Here is a 23,801-nt window from a genome sequence, read left to right on the forward strand (position 1 = left end):
CTGATGTTGATAAAAGTGTCGATTAATGTTAATAGAAATGTTCATATACAATGTAATTCTAAGAAGCTTTGATGTACACTTCTGTTGGAGCATGGCTAAGTTTCGTGAAAGCACTGCAACTTTCATCCTATAGATGTAACTAATGTAGAAGCCTCTACACAAAAACCCGTCAGGTGTAAGCATTTAAAGTTGTCGCCATGCATAGTAAATACTCTGATCGAAACTATCATAAATTGCAAACTCCTTAATTCAACAGGTTCTATAGTAATTTATTCTACTTGCAAGAAAGTATGTTTCCTTAATCAAGAGGTAAAAAATCAATGTAAGAAAGTCTGTGATTGGTTGACCCACCTGGTCCTGCATCTTGCGCACCCAATCGGAGGCCTTATAGTTGGCCTGGTCGAAGTGCGTGCGCAAATCGTAGATTCGCCTCTGGAGGGCGTCCTGCTGGTCGGGGCTGAGGCGGTCCTTGTGGTCCCGGAGGAAGCTCTCCACAGAGAGAGTGATTTCCTCGATGGATGGCTTGTTGTCGCTCAACTCACTCTTCACATTCTGTGCAGCACAAATAAGATTAAGAAAAGGGGGAGGGCAATATGTCAGTAAATGCAAGGCAACAATCTCTGGATGAAATAATTATATTTGTTTGAGCTAACATTGTAAACTGTAATATCCCATCTACATCCCTTCTGGATTCCTTCCCATCACCCTCCTCCCCCCCCCCCATCCCACATCCCTACTATCATCCCTCATCTCTATCGCCCTTTCTGGTCCCTATACCTCCATCCCCCTCCATCCCCCATCCACCACCCCATTATCATCCCCCATCTCCATCCAATGATGACCACACCCCCTCGCAAACCCTTTTAATACCTCCATGTTCCTCTGCAATCCACTCCCCTTGTGGATCCCCTCCCGATCCCTTTTAATACTTCCATGTTCCTCAGCACTCCACACCCCTGTGGACCACTTTCAACCCCCCCCCCCCCCCCATCCCAATCTTCCTCCATCCCATACTCCACTATCATCCCCATCTCCTTTCTGGTCCCCTTACCTCCATGTTCCTCAGCTGCTGCTCCAGCTGACCGATGTCGCTACTCAGCGGTCCCTGGGACTCCAGCTGGTCCTCCAGACTGGACAGCCAGTCCTGCTGGGAGGTCAGCGAGCGCAGGCGATCAGCAAACAGCTTGGACAGGTTCAGGTAGGCGTCCAGCTCCTCGCGACGGAACGTCAGCTTGTCGCCGAGGGCGTCGTAGCGGTCCACCGTTCGGTTGGTGATGCGCTGGGCCTCAGACGTTTCTGGTGAGCAGCATGTGATAGCAAGAGAAAACTCTATTACTCATGTACCAGCAATGAATGAACTATAACGCAAGAATATGTAACAAACAGTTTGTCTATAATTAATCACTGATTTCTTTGTACCGTGTATCACTTGCAAAGAAAAAACTCTTTGTAAAAAGTTTGATATGACATTTATTGATGAACAGAACTTACTAATCTTTGAGAAAAGAGCAAAGCAATTAAAAGAGAGATCGACTCGAGTTCAGGACACAGTATATGAGAAAATTTGCGATACACTTCATCAGAGAGAAATCATGATTGGCTTTTATTTCTGTAAGATGGACACCCCACCTTCATAGAGGAAGGACGAGCGAGGGCGCTCCTGCTCCTTGGGGGCAGCGGTGACGGTGCTGCGCTGGAAGAAGCTGGAGCGGTCGCGGGGCGTGATGGCCAGGCTGGAACGTCGGGGTGCGATGGCCAGCGGGAGGGATGCGTCCCTGGTGACGGTATCCAGGTTACGGCTCAGCTTCTTGATCTCCTCGATGTTGGGCTTGTAGCCGACATACTCCTTCTGCAGAGGCTGTGAGTGTGGGGGAAGATTGCATGAAGTGCATACATGAGAATATACCTCTTACTCTTGCGGTGTAACTTCTTCAAAATGGTAAGAAAATTTTTCGCTTACATTTATGACTGGTATACAACGTGTATGAGTATACGACTAGTCTCTCTTTATGTCTTTTTGACCCTTTTGTCTCCCCATTCAATAAAATATACTATAATACAAAATTAGTTTGCATGTACAATGTACAAGTGTAATTTGTAAATTGTTCATTCAGCAATAAAAGAAAAAAAAACATTTGTGCTAACATTTAATCCAGTCATTGGAACTTGGAAATCTATGCTTACAAGTCTAAGCACTGATTTTGTTTTTATCTAAGTGGAGAGTATCTATAAAGTTCTTGATACAGAGGCAGCTTATCAAATTATGGCATGTATCCACTCATTACATAAGATCGCCAAACAGCTTGCAAAACAAGGCTGATGCAATCCATTTACACTGTCATCTATTTGTAAAGAAAACTTTGTCAGACAAATACATGTACATATATGTAATAATTCTTGCGCCGAGTTGTGTTTTTAGTTAATCAGTTACGAGAGGAAATCTCGTTCCTCCAGGTAGGGAGAGGGGAGACGGGAGGGAAGATGGTATGGATAATGGGGGAGGGATGGAAAGGGAGGAGGGGGGATGATTCCCACCCACCTGTAACTGCTGGATCTGGATGTTGATGGTGTCGCTGTCCCGGGCGATGGGCTGCAGGTGGGACACCTTGTCCTCCATGCCCTCCAGCCAGAGGGTCCCCTCGCGCAGCTTGCCGTCGAAGCGCTCGAAGGCCTCGCTGCGCTGCTCCCACTGCGAGAGGCGGCGCTGGAGCGCGGACTCCATCAGGCGCCAGTTCTGGTCCACGTTGCCCTGAATGTCCGAGACGTAGGTGGTGTCGTTGTTGCGAGCCTCCTGTAGCAGCTCCTTGCTCAGGGTCTGGATCTGTTCGTACTGCGGCTTGCGGTTGCTCACCTGTTGCTTGATCTCCTGTGTTGTGGCAAAAACAAACAACAAGTGAAAGGCACATCTCAGCAAAACAAAGCTAAAATTGTGGAAAAGCTCTGTTTTTAATCTGCATGGGATTTTGCATTTTTGGTTGTTGACAGTCATTTCTTCAGAGTGATCAACTTGAACACTGGAACAAACGTGACAAAAGTGTCTGTGTGCAAAAGTAATTGAAAAGATTTGTTTATCATCAACTATGGATTGACGTCCTTAAGCTGGCAATTGACCTCTTAAAACTGGTCACCTAAATGTCTTTTTCTTTTTAATCTTACAACAGTAACAGTGATGCACTGATGCCATTTCATGGAAGGAGGCTTTGGACAACAGCAGCTCGTGGTTGCAACATTGCATCAAAGTGGCTACCACAACATATACCACATGTTGTATGCAGTATGCCTTCATCTCCCAATATACAAACAGTGTATTGATACATTAAGATGTGCCAGATGACAGCAAATCCAGGTCAAAATCCTTCCTTGTTTGATTCATCGAGAAGCCATACATACCTCAAGTCGGTTGCCGAGCTCCGGTAGCTCCAGCCGGGAGAGGTCGCGGGACTCCAAGGTGTCCACCAAGGGGAGGAGCCAGTCCTCGAGGTCGCTGACCTCATCCAGGAGCTGGTTCAGCTTGTCCAGCAGCGAGCCCAGGACGTCCTTGCGGTTGCGGGCGCGGACGATGACCCGCTCGAAGCGGGAGTTGAGGTCGTCCAGCCGCGTCTGGATGTTGCGGGCCGTCTTGGGGTCGCAGTCGCGGATGAGCTCGGCCGAAGACTCGTTGACGGACTCAACACTCGGCTTGTGGCTGTCGATGTCGGTTTGCAGCAACTAAAAATGAACAAAATGTGAAGGGATGTTTCTTCTTTAACGTTCATGGTAGTTTCAAGGCTTCATTTCAAAGCGTACTTTAAAACACATATGTGATACAAGCTCCATCTTGGTTCCGTAACCACAGCCCATTACATGTAGTTTCGAATTTCCTTATTTTATTTTCTCTTTTCCTTTTTAAGTACTACATGTACATTGTACACCACTGAAACACAAAGATGAATCTGTTCAATTTCCTGTCCACCTAAAGATAAGTTCTATTGAGAAACATTGAGAAACACCCTAGCCCCACCCATCTCCCCTCCCCCCCCCCATCCATCCATCCATCCCTACTCCCACCCTCATCTAACCCCAATCACACGTCATTTAAGATTGCTCCTGAAAGGACCTCCCAGACAAGGACAGCATCAGCTCCCCCCCCCCCATCCATCCATCCTTTGGACCTCCGCCCCAACCCTAATCCCCCCCCCCCCACCATCATCCGTCGCCCTAAAGGGACTGGGTTGGAGGTGGCTCATATGTACAACTGTACCTTGTGCTGCTGCAGCTGCTCCATGAGAGCGTTGCGCTTGATCATCATGCGAGTTCCCTTCTCCAGCTTGTCAAAGGTGTTCTCTTTCTCCTCCAGCCAGATCAGCAGGCTGTGGAGGCTGTCCTGCAGGCTCAGGCACTGCATGCGGGTCACCTGCAGCGTGTTGCTGCGCTCTGCCACCTGCCGCTCCATCCGGTTGTAGCGCTCTTGGACGTCGCCTGGGGAGGAGGGACGGGAAGGAGAGGAGTAGATGGGGTAAAGGGAAAAATCTCGACAATGATGGTGAACTCTTATAAGATCATATTTTACATACAAAAGATACGTTTGGTGTAGTGGAAAACAGAAAATTAACAGAATATGATAGGTTTCAACAGAGTATCAACATACAATGTAAGCACATACTGTACAGTGTACATTCTCGCATAAAACATAATTATCATAAAATTTGTGCAGCTAAGTACTTGTAAATCAAAGAGGTAGATTCCTTGGGTTCAATTTGAAAACCTCAATAGAAGGTGCTTGTCATACAGATGTGGAAATATTATTTCAGGTTAATTCTACCACAAGGACCTGTATAAGTCAACAATATTGTACATCTTTCATGACAATGAATAACAGCATATACACACAAAGCAGATATCATTTAATTAGTTTACCTGAACAATCCACACTGTACAATTGTATATCTTTCTAAATCAAAGCAAATTCATTGCACAAAAATATAATAGAGCTACAACTCTGTATGTCCATACCAAGTGCCTTCTGGACATCATTCTTGACCTCATCTTGGACGTCAGCCAGTTCCTTGCCCGCCTCCTTGCAGCGGTCGATGTCATTGGAGTGAGCAATGACATCATCATTGAAACTCTGGAAAGGGTCGAACAGAAATATTAAACAAATGATTTTATATCTTGTCTAAAACATAACATTTAAAATATACATGAACAGAGAAAATAGAGAATGGGAAAAAAAACATGGACTAGTGTCTGATGTTTACCAAGAGGACTTCAGTTCCTTCTGAAGATTTTCCTCGCTAGATTTTGCACCAATGTTTGGTTTGCATTGATGAGAGGATTTACTCTAACTACAGTCTAAATTTGAATTCCACAAGATAGTAAAATCTCTATTATGTAAAAGAAAGATCAGGTCCATGTACCCATGTAGGTAATTGGTTAAGTTGCTTTGCTTCTGGATGGCCACCGATTCCACAGCCACCTACAAACACTTTTACTGCGTGATTAAGTGTGTTGGAAGACTAGACCTCAGTAGCTTGATTCGCTACTGGGTGGCAACTTGCTCCCTTGCCATTTGGAAACAGTTTGTCTATGCATATGGAAACTCTTCTTTATAAATGAACACAGCAGACCCTGGACGTCCATTTGGACATTTGATCCATTAGTGCGTCCACACACTCACCCTCAGCTGGTCAATCTGCTTCTGGACGGCCACTGGCTCCGCGGCCACCGGCTCTTGCAGGAGGCGGGTCAGGCCCTGCTCAGCCCCCTGCATCCAGCCCCGGACGTTGGTCAGGTTGTCGTTGTATTGCTGCATACAGAGAGAGAGAGAGAGAGAGAGAGAGAGAGAATTGTCAATGTGCGGGAAAATGTTGGAGGCAAATCTTGTCTTTTGGGTGTTTTCCTGATTACAAAACATCAAAGGCTTGAATGATGCTCTGTACGTTCTCAATCTCACACTTTCTGGCAGGTGATCACTCCATACGTCTTTTTTAAATCTGGATATGTGCCTGAAGTCTTATAACAAAACCTTCGATGCAAAATTTACAGAATGTACAGTGAACATTATAAAAAATCCACTATGACTCCTCTCCTTTAACCCGTTGAGGACGAGTCCCAAGTATACTTGGGGAGGTGTCTATGGGAAATGCATGCTGCAGCAAAATCAGTTCATCCTCAACGGGTTAACAAGTAGCTATCATGTTTAACCCATTGAGGACGGGCTGGTTTTGCTACAACACGCATTTCCCATAGACCCTTGCCCGAGTATAATCGGAACTGGTCCTCAACAGGTTAACCATGAAAATCATCAGCATTCTTATCTAAAGTATGTGTATTTTTGATGTATTTCTTTTTTGTGGATTATCATTTCAAATCCTGCATCTTACAATCACAGTCAGTCATGCCTCTACATACATGTATCTGTGTCTATGAAATGCAACAGGAATATTGGGGGGGACCTCTGTTAGAAAGGTGCAAGGGGCAAGGTGAAGGAGGGAATGGATTTAGTATGTACCTGATGCTTGACAATTCGTTCCTGCATCTTCTCGTTGGTCTGGTCGCAGCTGGCCATCAGACGCTCAAACAGGTCATTGAGCCGCACCAGCCGGTCGTGAATGATGTTGGAGTCGGGCGCCTCGGTGAACGTCTTGTTGAACTGACGCGGGAGGGCATTGGTGCGGAACTGGTACAGCATCTGCTTGTAGGCCTGCGTTGAAGACATGAAATAATGTTAATGGCAGTGATGCTGTCTTCATATTCACAATTTTACTTTTTGAGCATGAAAGATTATTATTCTGTAGTAAGTCATCTTTTTTTTAACCATTTTATTAATTTTGGACCACAAGCATTAAGAAATCAGTCAAAATCCCTCCCTCAACCACAGGAAAGAAGAGGTGAGTCTGAACTTATCAGGGGAAAATCGTTACCTTGGCATTGTTGAGGAAACCTTGTCCCGAAACGTTGAGCTTGTTGAGTTCGTCGCGGTGGGACTGGATGTCGGCGTTGAGCGCCTGCAGCTGTCCACTCTGCTTCTTCAGGATGTTGATGTCGCGCCCCGCGTTGCGGGTGAAGCCTTCCAGCGTCATGGTCCGCTCCTGAAGCCAGTGCTCGAAGCCGGCCACGTCGCGGTCGAACCCCCGCAGGTAGTCGAAGGCCGCGGTGAGCTGGTCCACGCGCGAGTTGGCCTGCTCGGCCAGGCGCTCGTAGCGCACGCGCAGCTCCGACATGCTCTGCTGGAGGTTGTCGCGGTCCTCGCGGTTCAGCTTCTCGCCCTGGCTCTTGAGGAATTCGAGTATATTATCCGTGCACTGGCGAACCGGGCGCTCTCGGCTAAGGACATCATCACGAAGAGCCTGCCAAAAGTGAAGGAACAACGAGCTATAGTAACTCAGAGTGAAACTTTAAAGATGTTTCTCTTTTCAAGGAATAACATGATAGAGCACGGTCACTTACCTCTTTAGAACAAAAAACAAACTTTTGCACAATAATAAAAAAGCAATGAAATTTCGGGACAAAAAATAACAACATATTATTCAATTTAAAAAAAAAAACTCAAGGTATTCTTTTTTTTGATGGAGAAACATCATAAAAATGTATGAGTTACAGTTGTAGCAGTTCACAGGAAGAGCTAAAATTACATTTCGTCTCTCCCGCAACACTCGCCTCCTCTATCAAAAGGACATACGGAGCAACAGTTGCATACACATCATTTCATCCATTAATAGCTGAAGGACTCTCAACCATTTGTGTCTTCTTCTTTTTTCTTTTTCAGTGAATGTAGTTTATGAAGTCTTTCTCATCCTATATTTCTCGACTGACTTACGACTGCATCATAGTTTTTTCTCTGTCTCTTTTTCACCCGCTTTTTGAATCCAAGACCACTCTCTTGTCAGTATTATGGTTTCCCAGTCACTCTCGGCGATCGCTAGAGCCAGGCCTTCATCACAATGATCCCCTTGTACTACAAGTTTGTAGGTCTTGGCTATAAAAGTCGTTGTTTGCTGCTACCAATGTCAAAACGCAACCAAATCAGGTTTAGCACTTACAATGTAACTCAGTATAAATATTGTGAATTATTATCATTCACTCTCTTTCTCTCATTTCTGTCTTTTCTTGGAACGCTGTCTCTCTTTGCATATTCCTCGGTTCCTTCTGTCGATCCTCACCTTCATCTTGTTGAGCTGTTCGTTCAGAGGTTGGACCTGTTCGCCCTGGGGCTGGGCGGATCCCATGGCGTGCTCCGTCTCCGACAGCCACCGGAGCAGGCCCTGCAAGTTGTTCAGCTCCTGGCGGTATCGCTTCTCAAGAGCAGTCTGGGGTCAAGAGACAGACAAGGGGAAAATAAAAGTGATTATGACAACAATAATTTCAATTTATATCGACAAGACTCTCTATGCATTTTCCAAACCTTCCTAATCATCAGAGAAAAGATAAATTGATAAGCTCTACAGTTGCAAGCCAGACGAGAAAAAAAAATATTGATAAATTCAAATTGGCACCTATGAATTGTAATGCATATCTTATTTTTGAAAACAAGACTAGATGCAGCAGGTTAAATTTTAGTAATTCTGCACAATATCAGAGAAAAAAATCATAAAATTTGCAACTGCAGAGAGAGAAAGAGGAATGGGAAAGAAATTTAACCTTCAAACACATGTTGCTAGATTACGGATCAGTTACAAATTACAGATTGTAAGCAATTGAGAACCTTTCAAAAAATCTGCAACTAAGCCAAATAATCACAGGATGTACAAAATGTATAAAAAACAGTTAAATATATCAATAAAGGGCTCATATCAAAAATCTAACAAATATATATTTTTACTCTCCCTCACAAACATTGACAATACATTAACATTATGATAAAACTATACACATGTAGGTCTACACTGCCAAATCAAAGTTAAGCAATTCTGGGGCTTGGTGGGTCACTAAATGAGGTATCATTGGTCAAGAAAAAATGGGCAGGGGATCCCACTGACCATCTCATCCTTCTCCTTGCGGCGGTGTCCGAGGGAGGACTGGAGCTCACGCAGCCTCGCCTCGGCCATCTGGACGATCTGGTCGTAGCCGCGGCGCAGGTCGCCCATCTTGGTGTTGAGCTCCTTCTGCTGCTCGGGCTTCAGGTACTGGTCCTTGTTGTTGTAGATGAAGCGGTCCGCCTTGGACAGCGCGTCGCTGATCGGCTCCTTCTGGTGGACAATCTCCTCCAGGAAGTTCTGTCCGGGACAAGGCAGATATATGCGAAGGATAGACAAAGATCATTGTGTATTAATGATGTCATTATGAGAAGGGTTCTGAAGGACTTTGAAACAATTCCTAAACTTTTTTTTTTAATCTCCTCATTTTTTTTTAACAGCAGCACAAAGTTTTGCTGACTTTCCAATGGATGGAATGGTTAGAGCACAAGGAACGGTCCAGATTCTCTCTTCATTGAGAATTTCTCACGGACTGTACAAGTTCTACACTGTACAATTGTACTTTGAGGTTGAAGTACTTCAGACACCTGCAATATCAAGAGTATCCTTCTGCATACAATGTATAGTCCCCTCAGATAAATACATATTGAACGACTTGAAAATTGAAATTGAAAACTGGATATTGAAGTTGTGCACTCTGAAATACAATGTATGTTGCACACACTAAACACATTTCAAAATGGCTACAGTTTAGTATTTTCCTTTATAAAAACAAATATGCAAAGAATGCAAATGCTTTAAAATAATGGAGGGGGGGGGGGGAAATGGCAGACCAAAAACATATTCTAACAGGAAATGCAACAATTTCTACTCTCAAATTCATCACTCAAAAATCATTTTCCTCACCTTGTGCTTCTCGAGTTGAAAGGTCAAAGTGGGAATGTCCTTGCTCACAGGTTCCATGTTGGTCAGTTTCTGCTGGGTGATGTTGGTCCAGTAGCAGAGATCACTGACCGCCTGGAAGATGTTGCGGTACTCCTTGTCCAGATCGGCCTGATGGTCGCAAGAATTGTTTTTTGATTGGTGGAAGACAAAGTGGTGAGGATGGGGTAGCCACAACAACAGAAGGGGTGAGGCAAATGGGGGGGGGGGTGGGGTGGGGATGGAGTGACGGACGGTGGCAGACGGAGTGACAGAAAGGGGAGCAGAATGCAACACATGGGGGGGAATATGGAGGATAGGGGTGGGGATGATAATGTCATGGAATAAATTCAGGAGAGGAAGAGGTAGGGAAGAATAAAACCTGTATTAACATCTTGAGGTCACATGATTATTATTGTTATATATCATGTCACATGATTGTCACATGATTGTCACATGATTGAAATGGTTTACTTACCTGATGATCAAATTACAACTGTGGTGATTAAAAACCTAACACATTAGTCAACATATATGCTTCCTACAGCGTACATCATATTGTGTTTGAGTATTCGTGTCAAGAAAAAAAAAATGATAATGACAAAGAAATATGAACCATTGCACAGTGTATAATAGAGTGTTTCTGTAACTTGTGACAATTGATTTCATGTTTTAATTTGCATGTAGACACTTTTTCTCATCACAATGCACACACACACCCCTGCACACTACAAATACAAGATGATGTACCATCAAAAGTTAAACAAGAAAGTGCACAAGAAAACAATATCTGCATGGCTGTAAACTAACATTTTCAACATATATCCATTAAAGATGCACTGTGCAAAGTGCATAAAAATGCACATTCTAAGACTTAGTTAGATTGTTTCTTTGCTTTTTGGTTTGATTACTCTTTACACTTTACAAAATGTATGACGAGGATTCTGGCTAATTTGACATCATGCCAATGAATTTAAAATGGTCTCAATGTAATCATCCAACATGGATCTAAACTTGCTAGGATACATATTAAATGACTTACACTTTCAATTTAAACAATATGATACCTGCAATAAATTTGCATATGATATATGACTTGGAGAGTGTAATCTTCCTTTATCAGGACTTCGATGCAAAGAGTGCAAATAGCAAATGAATTTTTTGAATAACTTATTCAAAAGCAAGGCGTGATTATGTGATGGCTATTTACACGTTGATTACAAAAGTGTTGGCACGAACAGTCAAATGAGGTGTAAAATTAAACAAGCAAGTTTTTTGGGTTTTTTTTTAAGAAACCAAATATATACTTTTTTATATACATGCCAGCACTTTAGCCCCATGAGTAAGATTGAAGATATAGATTATCTAATCTAAAGCAAAATTATGGAATACACGATCCAGAAAAAAAAAAAAAAAAAATCAGGGATGGGGAAAAAAATAAAAAACAGGAGCACACTTTTAATGAAACCAAGCATTATTGTTTGGGATAAAAACAAACAAACAAACAAACAAACACAAAATAAACAGAAAAACACAAAATGTCGGGGAAAAAAAAACAACAACACAAGGTCAAGAACCACAAAGAAAAAAAAAAAACACAAGGGTGATGATATTACACAAGACGGGAAAAAAAAAATCACTGGACACAACAAGAGAGACATCCAGACAGACACGCAAACATATATCAGACGGAAGAAGGAGATCAGGACACTGTGAGAGAAAAAAGAGGGGGTCACTCCAAAACTAGAAAGGACCAGTTGAAGGACGACCGAGTTTATTTGCATCAATGGTAGGCGGGCGGGATCATTCATCAATTAATTCATCTGACTCAAATTCACATGAGTTCGACAGATACTGAAAACTTTCCATGGTGATCGTATTACAAGTTTGTATAACTTTCCAATGACCCCATTCTATTCAAAATGACTGCATACAATGTCCAATGTCTACTGTACAATTGTACCTTAAAAATGTCAAAGCAAAACATTCATACAGGTGTATATCAAATGTACAATGTACTAAAATGTACTGTCATCTCTGGTTCTACTGTTCAATGTTTCTAAACAACATTCACTTTGTGACATACATGTACAATTACAAGCTGCATATCTGATATGCTGCAATAAAGATGACAGCCCTCCCACATGAATTGTGAAAAGTTAGGAATAGAAGAAAAACAAAATGGCATTACTGAAGAAGATGTGGCATGTAAAATGCTACCAAGGAAAATTTATGAATCACAATGTAAGTATTTGACAAATTTAAACTCATTGTTAGTAAAAGACTATTCTATGGTAACATTCTCAAAACCATGATCCCAAAGTACTACCGTTGTTGTCCATTAATGGGTCCCTGATATTTCAGACACTTGGTTGGAAGTTCAATCTTTTGCAAGAATATCAAACGAAGTCTAATCTCTCCTCCTGAAGATTGACATTAGCACTCTGGCATTTGATGAAATATAACTTTTCAGAAACTAGATCTGAATGGATTAAGAGACTCCAATACAAGTTTTCAAGTTGACTTCACTATGTTGACTTTGATAATTCAAACCAACATAATGGAAGAAGTTTCATTAATATCAAAAGTGAAGATAAAGAGATAAAATTCCATGTTTTCATGAAACAGGGCTGCGAAGCATAACCAAGCAGTTATGCAAATGAGATGTAAATAATGATGTCACCTTCTCACACAGTTTCCACGGGCCTGTGCAAATAATCTTCATTACATTTCTTGTCTACAAGATAGCATCAAACTTTAAAGAGAACATTGTGTCATATGCAGCAAATTATTGTTAAATTGTGATAATCTCACAATGATGTGGTTACAGTTTATACACTCGTGTAGGCGCTAAATTATAAACCAAACACATCTTGGTTTTCTTCATTTTTGGTGTGCTAAAATATGAAAGAGATGTGATGCAATGATATTGTCACCTCATCAAATGCACATACGCCATCATGCGACCGATATCACCATTCTACGAAAACAACTAAATCTGGGAAATTCCATCACTTTCTTTTATGAAGCATGATTCTGATGAAACTTCTACCATTCTCTGTATGTCTGGCTTTCCTCTCTTCAGCAAGTCAACTTGAAAATGGAGTGGTATCACAATCCAACTGGTTCCTGTCTTCCACACCTCCTCACATTTAGTTGGTCTTTTGGAAAGGTTAGTTTAACGGAAAAGAAGATGATGCCTTTTTTTTTCTCTCAAATTTTGAAGCACGGGAGTTTGGACAAGATCAAGTTGCTAACGGCGGGATTTACGGCACAACATACACGAAAACACTGCAGAGGACAGCGGCCATCAGCAAAAAAAATCAGTTCACCATCACCATCCTAATTTTTGGCAATTACAAAATTGAGACACAAGTTCTGAATTCTGTTTAACTTGTCTGTTGTTCTGTAAATTTGAAGACTTTTATTTTCATTTTTCCTGGAAAAAAAATCTAAATGTATATCACATACAGAATAGCCTAGCCATGTTGCACATTTGTAGATGCAGCATAAAGTTGGTGTTATACACAAACATGGCATTTGAATGACTGCTGTTATACATATTAGTTAATCACTGAAATACTACGAATGTTAACATGATAATGGTATTGGAATGAGAATGAAAAAAGAAAATAATAAGAATGTTTAAAGATAATGAAAGAAATCAGCACCGCAATTCACTTCAATACATCTTTGGGTTGTTGTTCTTTCTTTGATTACCGGTAAGTTACAAATAAACTGCACAAGCTTATTGCTTTTAATCAAGTAAGCTTTAATAATTCATTTTCTATAGACACTTGCTAACTACAACTGCCATATATATAGTACCTTATTATTTATTCTGTGTGTTGCAGACTATTAGACGAATTTGAATGCATGAAATCTGGCTCTAGAATGAAAAAAAAAAACACCTTAATATGCAACTTTGGTATCATGCTCTCAATATCATACTCTTCCAAAATGGTTGCCAAATCCTAGATATGGGAATAATCTATAACCCTGGATGAAAGCATGGACATACACTATGTAGAGCACTTTTTGGGAATGTTGGCATGGCAGACTCACATTCATTTGATGATTAACAAATGAAACACACATGATGCATTCCTTTAAACTGCAGAGCAAAGGAATGGTGGTATATACTCAGGTCCCACATACCAGCAGTGTAAAATACAACATGTAGATGTGTATCAAACTGTGCAAATATTATATGAAATCATAAACTACATATATGCAAAGATGGACCAACTGATATGGGCACCAAATAACTGTAGCTGCAACCCTTCAAATGCTGACTTGCAATATAAACTCAAAAGATATCATACATCTGTACATGTACCAGAGCAACATGTTACCCTCCCAAAAAAGCTTATACACTATACATGTAGGCCAAGTTCATTATTCAGATGTACACATATAAGAGCATGTACAGAATACATTGGTGTACATGTGATTGTATATACACATATGAGAAAACTTTTAGAATGAAGAGGAAAAAGTTGGGGGTGGGAAGGATGTCAACAAAAACCTGTAGGATTTCGTCAATTGTAAAAATATACTTTCAAATGTTAATGATTTCAAACTCCAAAACAGAACAAAGCAAAACAATAATCTTTCTGGATTTGTGATCAGATGAATTTCAGTGCATGAATGTACAGTGTACATGTCGATGTACAACAGGTGGGGCTGTCACAAATAATAATACACTGTTTAGTTTATTGTAGTTATACATGTAGGTGTGCATTTTGCAGCACTGCTGTTTGACTGTGTAAACTAGCTTACTACTGTAGGTTAAAGTGAAGGTGAAATGCTGTGATTGGTTGCGTGTCAGACAAATTTAATGATTGGAAAGGTAAAACATCAAAATCAAAATCTGATTAAGTTAAGTACATACGTTGTAGAATGAGAAATTTGTTCAAAGTCATCTCTGAATTACAAAACTGTATTTTACAGGACAGGTAAATTCATGTTTGTGAAGATATCAGTGTCTACAATGTGCTGCATTTTACCAAATACATTTTTAGAGAGCAGTGTCAGTAGAAAGTTCATGTCCTTAGTCGATTTTAAGTATTGCAATTTCAAATTGTGATTTAACATGTATTGATTGCAAAATATGAGAATGTACAAATGGTGGGGGGAAAAAGATTAAAATGTGAATGAGTTGAAAACATTGATGATTAGAGACAGACAGACAGAAATGCAGACAAATGAATATATTTGTTGATGAATACATGGTGAGACAGATAGATTGACAGTAAGAGAAAGAGAGTTGAGAGAGAGAAGAGAGAGTGCTAAACAATGATGTTAATAAACACTCTGCACCCGGTGTGAGCTTACCCAATAGAGGAACCCTTTAGACGTTGGGGAGGTAATCGTGTTAGCTGAGTTATCTAGGGTAAGCGCTGCCATAGCGACAGCATCGTTACGCGGAGTAACAGCAGAAGAAGTAGGAGCGAGAGCGGAGGACACGGAGGAGGTCGGAGGGTCGGAACCAAAGGAATCCCTTGCCTGGTCTCCACCGGTAGCGGGCGGTTCCCGCAGCAGCATCTGCACCCTCCGCATCACCACCTCGGGGGCGTTAATCGGCGATCGGTGCGTGCTCAGGTAGTACGGCTCATCCTCTCCTCCCCCGCCACCATCGGCGGACATTTCAAAAGTGCGAACGGTTCGCACCGTGCCTGTCCTGCGCATCGTTATCTTAATCTCACCATCATCGCCCCGTGGCATCAACTCTGGTCCATCTCCGGGCCGCGCCCCGTAACCGAGGTTCGCCCGCTCCTGCGGAATCGCAGTTCTGGACGTCTCATCGGGCGGACCGGCCTGCTGCTGCCTCTGAGCAGCATTGCCACCTGGACCAATTGTAGTGGGCCCTCTACCGAGGGGTGGCTGCATTTGCACCGAGCGCCCCTCGAATGTCAAGTAGGCCTCGCCGCGCACAGCCGGCATGCCCTCGAACACTCGCTTGGCAACCATGGTCCTACGAGTGGGCGACAGGCTCTCATACAGTTCTGGGGTCACCTCGAGATCAATCTGCAAAATAGACGGAAGCAGTACAAAGGTAATTTCTAACCTTAGCAAACCAGCAAAGAATCATAATCTACTTTCCAATGACAAGTGGCTATGAAGAAGTCCTGCATGAGTTAACCTAAAAAATGCCGTGGTGACATTAATACTGTTCTTGAAAAATGTAGATACTAGCTGTATACCAGAAGGACACATTCAGTGACTCAATGCAATTCTGCACAGCTGTATCTTCATAAATTTCACACAAACTCTTCCCTTTTGCAGATTGATTCTGTCTTTGAATCTTATCATTTCTTATGATTTCTTGAGAGGAAAAGTGGAGGCAATGCACAATGCCTCCACTACTTTCATTTCATAAATAAAAGTTATTAATCAAAGAAAACAGAAATTGAAGTTTTTTTATCGTAAATTTGACTAACATATAGTGCAGTTAATATTTCAAGCTCTACCTTTCCAAATCTATCTGCAGTTCAGATCGTTTTAACAAGATTACATTTATTTTTAGATAGCATGCTCGAAAATAAAGAAATTCCCACGTGCAAGCATCCACCATGCAAAATGTTAGATTGATCAGAAATGATATAACTCATTTGATAAGACTCATTTGAAAATCTACAAAGAAAAATTATAAAATTGGAATTTTGTCAGAAGTTAAGGTTTCATAATTTGCACTTCACTGTCCAACATTGACTCAAAATGTCTGCAAACGATCGCAAATCTACAAGTTTTATGCATCGTAAATCAGACACATAGTGATGGTACAGTTGTATAGTATGTTGAAGTGTACTGGGTAGACTATGCATTCTCAAAACTAAACAATGTAAAGTATGTGTATAATGTGTGGTAAATGTCAAAACCTACTACGAATGAATGCATAGTGCACACAGAACTTTGGATAATTAACACTGAACACATACGTGTACACTGTACACTTGGATTGACACTGTACAGTGTACAATATTGTACAACTGTACATGAATCTACATGAGTCATACACAATGCAGAAGTGTGTCTGTTGAGTGGTATCATGTGAAGCTGTTGATGTGTTTTTAATCAGTTTTAGTGCAATGATGTACTCAGAATAACAACATTTGAAATGAACAAGCTAGTCACATTAATATGCTGAATTTCTTTTTCTTTTCTTTTTTGTCTTCTAATTTCTTGAGATGATAAGAAAACACTAAAGCAAGTCAATACTCAGTCAAGGTACGAACATGCCTGTATGCATGTACAGTGTATGTGCAATGTACACTGTATGTATGAAATACAATGTACCTAGGTACATGTAGTACAGTATGTGTACACATATGTAGTGTGTGTGTGTATGTACAGTGTACAGCTTGTTGTACAATTGGATGTACAACTTGTACAGTCTTGATAAAGGCAAGTTTTCACAAGTGTGACATCTAAATTACTATCAAACAAAAAATACTCACTGACGATATACAGTCGTGTATACAACACACACATATACAATAAAAGAAAATGAGACTGTCGGCCAACAAAACAAAACAAAAAAAGCACTAAAAGTATAGAAGTGATCTGAAATAATACACATGTACAATCATTCTTCAGATGTCCAAATGAATGGATGTGATTTGAGTAAAACATAACTGGTACGTCATACAAGTTGTACATGTATTTTGTATATCTAGAAAAAAGAAATGCAGCATAAACAAACATGATTCTGTAATTAGTAGTCAGGCAATATTTTCCAAATGAACAACTTGACAATGTATTGCTTATATTAGGATATTAATCTGGGGCATGTTTCTCCCAATTTTCTTCTTCTTTTTTTTGACCATCTCAGGTGCTATTTGGTTGCTGGTTTTCGAGTGTTTTTCGTGTGGTTTATTTATCTTCTTTTTCATTTCTTTGACTCATCAGACCAGGAAAGGTTGGGATAATATTCAAACACACGACAGTGTATTCTGGACAACAACCTACAGTTGTACATGTTACAACCTGAAACACACAAAAACAAATACAAAAACAATCTATATCACACAATGTATTGCTTTTTCCTCTACATCTGTTGTTATTCAATTCATGCTTCTTTCAAAGCTAAGAAATAAAGTGGGCCATTCTTACTTGCATCATATCCTTGTCTCAGTAACTTCATCATTTTTTCATTTCTTTTCTTTTTTACATGACAAACATTGTACAATTTGTTTGTCCATGTCACTTTTACTGATAAAAATCTATTCTGCCAACCTTTACCAACCCACGCTATTGGAAAATATTTATTCTGACATCAGAGAGAGAAGCATCTTTTGTTTTTTCCACCAGAGCATGACAACATCTGGTAATATCTTAGAAATCACGCTGTAGCAACGGGCTGGTGCCATGCACAATACAATTTCTCATCTTAGTTTGCTGTGGCACCGTTCTGTGATGTGACCACAAATGATGAAGAAAAAAAAATCAATAAATAAATCTCTCTAACAAAAATCAACAAAAAAATATTGCAAGCATCATAATTGTACTTTTTTCAAATAAAGGCATGCAGAGTTAAGCAGAGGAAGTCAAACTTGGAGTAGGCAGCCAGTAAAGACGATGCTCATTTTGACAGCAATCTTGAAGGGGACGACGTGATAGTAACAACCAGTGTATGGCACCTCGTGCCAGCCATAATGCTGTATCATTTATTCACATGCATGCATACAACTACAGATGGGACAAGAACGAGCCAAGGTGAAATGCAAAAGTGAGCCACATGCATCGGTGCAAAGGATGCTGGAAACGGGCGGCATGCAACATGGATGACGTGTGATGGCAATGAGGACAGACAGTGCTGGAAAATTTCAGAGCAAGAGGGTTCTTAAACTCACCTTTCAAAAAGGAGGCGCTTTGGCAAGCCGACGCAACTTTTCTAACGCGATGACATTTCGGATATTCGCTTCTTTAACGGTTATTATGACTGTTATTGTCATTGTATGATGTTTTCAACACAGCGATATCTTCCATTATGCTTAATCATGAAAAGAGATGATTCATTTCTAGCAAGATAACAATTATATACTTATGATCCCTTGGTGAGATGAATATATATATATTTTGGTTAGTGTTATTCATGTTTTTGGGGGGCTATTTGAGAGCACTTTTCTAGGCTAGAATCACACAGGACAACACATGAAACAGAGGGATGATTTCTATGTACAGGGTGTACATGTAGGTCAAAAAAATACAGATACATTTGGTACACATGTTTGTGTACTATTGACTCTACAAAATAATATGCCTCATCAGAAGGCAAGTCATTACGTGTACTTATATACACTGTCATGTCAAATAAACTTCTAAAAGTTGCATGAACACAGCGCCTTGGTTACCCAAGTACTGTACAAAATGGATGCCATATTATGAGCATGATGTACACTTTATTTTTACATTGTGTTTGTATGAAGGCTGTGAACAACAAATGTACAGTTTCTGTGGATTGTTGTACATGTAGGCTGACACAAGAACCCACAGCATACAAATGTACATCATGTGGGCTGGCATACCAATTTTCTCTCTTTTTTTCCTGATAGTTGTAATGAAATGAAGTCACAGCAAACAATGTTTGTGCAGAGGGCGTTTGAGTCTGAACAGTGTGTATGAGTGTAGTCATGCAATGTCAACTTTGTGGCATTTTTTTAATAAAATGTGATGATATAAAAAGACAGCATGAGTTTAAATTAGAAAACATTAGGCAAAGAACACAACATACACGTGTAGTTTCTCTGATTTTACAATGTCAAAATATCTGATAGTTCTTACACAAGAAAAAGAAACTGTACAGCTTGAAATAAGTTACTATCAGAGTGCTACCTGTGGAAAGATATGTTACGACACTTGCAACTAAGTTTTTGATGCAGAAGTGTATATTCCTCCAATGTTGCCAATTTTGCTATGTATCAAACTCAGCACTGATTAAGTAGAGAAAGAAATTCCTACATGCTCACTGATAGGCCAACTACTTCGAAGTTACAAGTTTATGTAAAATGAGTCACACATTCAGCACATTTGGTTAGTTTAGACAGGTAACTCATCTACATTAGATATGAAAACACACACACACAATACATGTACATAGTATGTATTGAAACAAAACAGGAAAAAATCCTGCAGTAAAAACTTTTCAAAAATATGCACTGAATAACAATAAAATGGTTAGTGCTACTATAATGCATGACAGATATACTAGTTCTTTGGAAAAAGGAAATGATCGATGGTTGACTAAAGTCAGATTTTCCTCCTAATGAATGCACGGAGAGGCACGCACACAAAATGGTTCTTTCTGACTGAGTAATGGGGCCAAGTACAAGATGTACATTTGTATATGTGCCTTGCAAACACACACACTTCTGATTACCCTATGTAAAAAAAAATAAATAAATAAAAAAAAATACATGTTTGAGTGATGTTGTTGTGCTATTACTTCAAAGAAAAAAACTGTTTGTAAAGAATTACGGAATAAATCAATCAAATCTAAGTTTGAAGGAGTCAGGGTGTAATCAACATTCCACCTTATGATAGCAATGATAGCATTTTTATAGTATCATACAAAGTAAAAGACTACAGTTTGTCTAATCGTCATTGTAACTTTAGTGTAAATGGAGCAGATATTTTGTACAGCAGAGTTTTGAGATGGTTTGCCTTGGCATGCATACAATGTACATGTATATGTGCCAATATAGCTGATTTTCTTTTTTAAACCTCTGGTTGTTTTTTTCACAAGTTTGACTATTGGCTCACTGACAGAGAGCATATGTACAATTCTGTACATGTATGTCTGTACATTTCATTTGAGCATGACATACAATGTATGGTAAGTTCAGAGGAACGCATTCACACTCTCACATTTAGAAAGGTTTACACAGTCTTCAAAATTTCACTTTTAATTCCTGGAATATCTGGCCGTTCTATGACTTGTGGGAAGCTTCACTTCTGAAGCAACTTTGGAAGTCAGACATTTCCATTACAGATGGATTTACACTTGTTGCGAGCAAATTGTAGAACATCCTATAAACGATAATTTTTTTTTTTTAACCATGAATAACCATGAATATATATATACAATTGTATATATATATATATACACATGTTGTATACAGTGTATACTAGCATGTTACAGTACAATGTTCACATTGTAAAAGACACTGCTTACACTGAAAGCAAAAAGATTATGAAGAAAGCCAAGAGAAAATTTTGTAAAAGCTACCAGTAATAAGTAAAACTGATCTTATACTCACATTCTCCTCCTTGCCCACGGCACTGATGTTGTCCACCCGTTCCGTCACCGTGGCGACCAGATCTCGGTATCGCCGGTTGAGGGCGTCCAGCTCCTGCCGGGCCACCTCAGAGCCCCGCTCCAGCTTGGCCCGTTTTCCAGCCGACGTGGGACCGTGGAGGCCGTCCATCTTAACCCGGAAGAGCTGGAGTGCCGAGTCGTACGACTGCACAAAAAGAGTTCACATAAATTTGCTGGGAGGATTATTCTAGTCCTTTGAAAACTCATTCATTTTCATGAGTTATTGAATACCACAAGCTTTAGATCAAGATTACTTTTTCTACATTTACAGCTCAATTTACATCACCAATCAGACTCTGAATCCTATTCAATCTAGTAAAGAAGCCAGCACTTAAAATGATATCATTCTCTGAGCTCATTCACACACTACGGAGATATAATTCAGATGAGCTGTACAGAGGAAATTCAAATGGCTCAGTTCAATTATGGTACAGTGTACTGTGTGCAAATACAAGTGTACAGCTGTAGGTGGTCAGGTACAGTTGTTGAAATATTGACATAAATGATCTTTACATACAATTTTGACAGCATTCTTAAGTACACAAGAAATTACTATGTACTTTGTAGTATATCAACAAATGCTGTGCACTTTGCAATAATTAAAATCTCACATGTTTTGACTGTGGTACAGAAAGCTTCACATTTCACAGGGTATACACAATGTTGCATGTACAGCCTGACATGTGTAGATTAAATTTTTGCATACGAGCAATGATGCACATCCAGAGTTTATCCTCACTTGTATCTTCTATTTTTGAATGGGGAAAAAAAGAGCACACAATGCCAAACCAAACAATTCAAAACTGATTTATTAATACTGATCATAATGCTTATACATGTACATATGTACAACTTACTGGTAGTTTAACCCGTTGAGGACGAGTCCCCGAGTATACTCGGGCAGGTGTCTATGGGAAATGCGTGTTGTAGCAAAATCAGTCCGTCCTCAACGGGTTAAGAAGGGAAGCCTTAAAGGGCAGTACTAACCTCGGCTTGTGTGATGAATTTCTCTCCCGCCTCATTGACAGCCATGATTCGCGGTTCGTGCATGGCGACCTCCTGGTTGAACTCGCGCGCGGCGATGAACTGCTGCTGAAGGGTCAGCTTGTCCCTGGCCACGTGTTCAAACTCCATGAGGGTGACCTCTGCGGCCGTGATCCAGTTACTCTCACTGGTCAAGAGGTCAGTAAGCTGATGCAGCGTGTCGCCTGATTGGTCCAATTTCTCGAGCCTGGGTAGCCGGAAAGGGAGAGAGAGAGGATACATTGTACAATTTGTGTTAATCAGTAAATTCTTATCATTTGTTGGATTACTATCATTCTCGTCCTCATCATAATCATCATCATCGTCATCCTCAATATCATCACAAAGATTCTCTTCACTGCCAACGCATCATCATCAACAGGACCATTAAGAACTCAATCGTATCCACCACCATTGTCACCACAGCATCATCACCATCATCAGAACCATCAGGGTCATCACCAACACCAACTCTGTGATCACTGTTGCTATCACCACCATCGTCATCATCATCACTATCTTCATCACCATGATCCTCCTACAATTGTACCACAATAACCACAACCATCCCCACCATCTCTGCTACCAGCGCAATAACCACCACCAACACCAGCAACATCATCATCATCACCACCACCAAGAACATTATTATTCCCATCATTAGTACATTACTAATTACTGCTGCCCTCTTCATCATTACAACCCACATCACCAAACCACCATCAACATCGTTAACATCTACATCACCATGAACATCTGGTATTCATAACCACGGCATTCCCACCATCTCTGCTGCCATCACCATTACCACCACAACCACCATCATCGTCATCACCATCATCATCATTCTATCATCATAATCCTGATCATCACCATTCCAACCACCACCACCACCACCACCATTCTCATCACTCCCATCACCAATACATCATTCATCTTCATCACAATCTCCATCACTACTAACACCATCACCAGCACCATTTTCATCATCAATCCTCCATCATCATCATCACCATCACTACCACCACCACCATCACCATCCCAACCACCATCATAACTTCCATTACTGATACATCATTCATTACTGCTGTCCACTTCATCCCTACAACCACCTCTACCATCATTATCCTTCACTCTCGCTCACCTCTGGTGCGACTGGGAGCACACCTCCGCCCATCGGTTCACCAGTCCCTGCACCTTCTGGCCGAGACGCTCCACATCCCGTGTCCTACCCCCCTGCATTGTGTCTCTCACGTGCCTCTCCGTGGCAACGAGTTTGTCCATATCTGGCTGGAATGGTGGTAGTGTCCTTTGCAGCTCCTAAAGATAAATGCAAGTAATAGACAGAGAGAGAGTGAGAGTCTACCTAAAGCTTATTCACTGAGCATCCTACAGTTTGGTAGATCACACACCCAGTTCACTTTCAATAGTGTAATCTAAGAGATATTTTTACTCTTCGGAGATGCCCTGATTTCCAATGATGTCAAGGGTATACAGAGATTTGAAGGATACCAATTTGCATCTTCTTGAAATTGGCAGCAGTCTTGACATAATGATGAGGCAGCGTATGTACAGTACAAGTAACCCTCGTCAAATTTAAACTCGACGTAGAGTATATCATCAAAACAAAATATTAAAACGAA

At 40.7% G+C, this 23,801-nt stretch overlaps 1 protein-coding gene across 1 annotated transcript in view; it reads right to left on the reverse strand.

Annotated features, from left to right (window-relative positions):
- LOC139715875 (microtubule-actin cross-linking factor 1-like) overlaps positions 1–23,801 on the reverse strand; it is a 233,456-nt gene that overhangs the window by 270 nt on the left and 209,385 nt on the right. Inside the window, exons 34-49 of the mRNA XM_071627428.1 lie at positions 23,303–23,478; positions 22,123–22,366; positions 21,077–21,280; positions 9,801–9,947; positions 8,958–9,194; positions 8,142–8,288; positions 6,903–7,328; positions 6,491–6,682; positions 5,657–5,785; positions 4,993–5,107; positions 4,241–4,458; positions 3,391–3,708; positions 2,540–2,866; positions 1,630–1,858; positions 1,052–1,296; positions 352–552 (exon numbers count right to left, since the gene is read on the reverse strand). Of these exons, the coding sequence (XP_071483529.1) occupies positions 352–552; positions 1,052–1,296; positions 1,630–1,858; positions 2,540–2,866; positions 3,391–3,708; positions 4,241–4,458; positions 4,993–5,107; positions 5,657–5,785; positions 6,491–6,682; positions 6,903–7,328; positions 8,142–8,288; positions 8,958–9,194; positions 9,801–9,947; positions 21,077–21,280; positions 22,123–22,366; positions 23,303–23,478 (3,555 nt within the window). The remainder of the gene's footprint in view (positions 1–351; positions 553–1,051; positions 1,297–1,629; positions 1,859–2,539; positions 2,867–3,390; positions 3,709–4,240; positions 4,459–4,992; positions 5,108–5,656; positions 5,786–6,490; positions 6,683–6,902; positions 7,329–8,141; positions 8,289–8,957; positions 9,195–9,800; positions 9,948–21,076; positions 21,281–22,122; positions 22,367–23,302; positions 23,479–23,801) is intronic.

The sequence above is a fragment of the Diadema antillarum genome, unplaced genomic scaffold (genome assembly GCF_040938485.1).
Source record: "Diadema antillarum isolate AM-2024a unplaced genomic scaffold, OU_Dant_1.0 scf00000006, whole genome shotgun sequence".
In the NCBI taxonomy this organism is placed as follows: Eukaryota; Metazoa; Echinodermata; class Echinoidea; order Diadematoida; family Diadematidae; genus Diadema; species Diadema antillarum.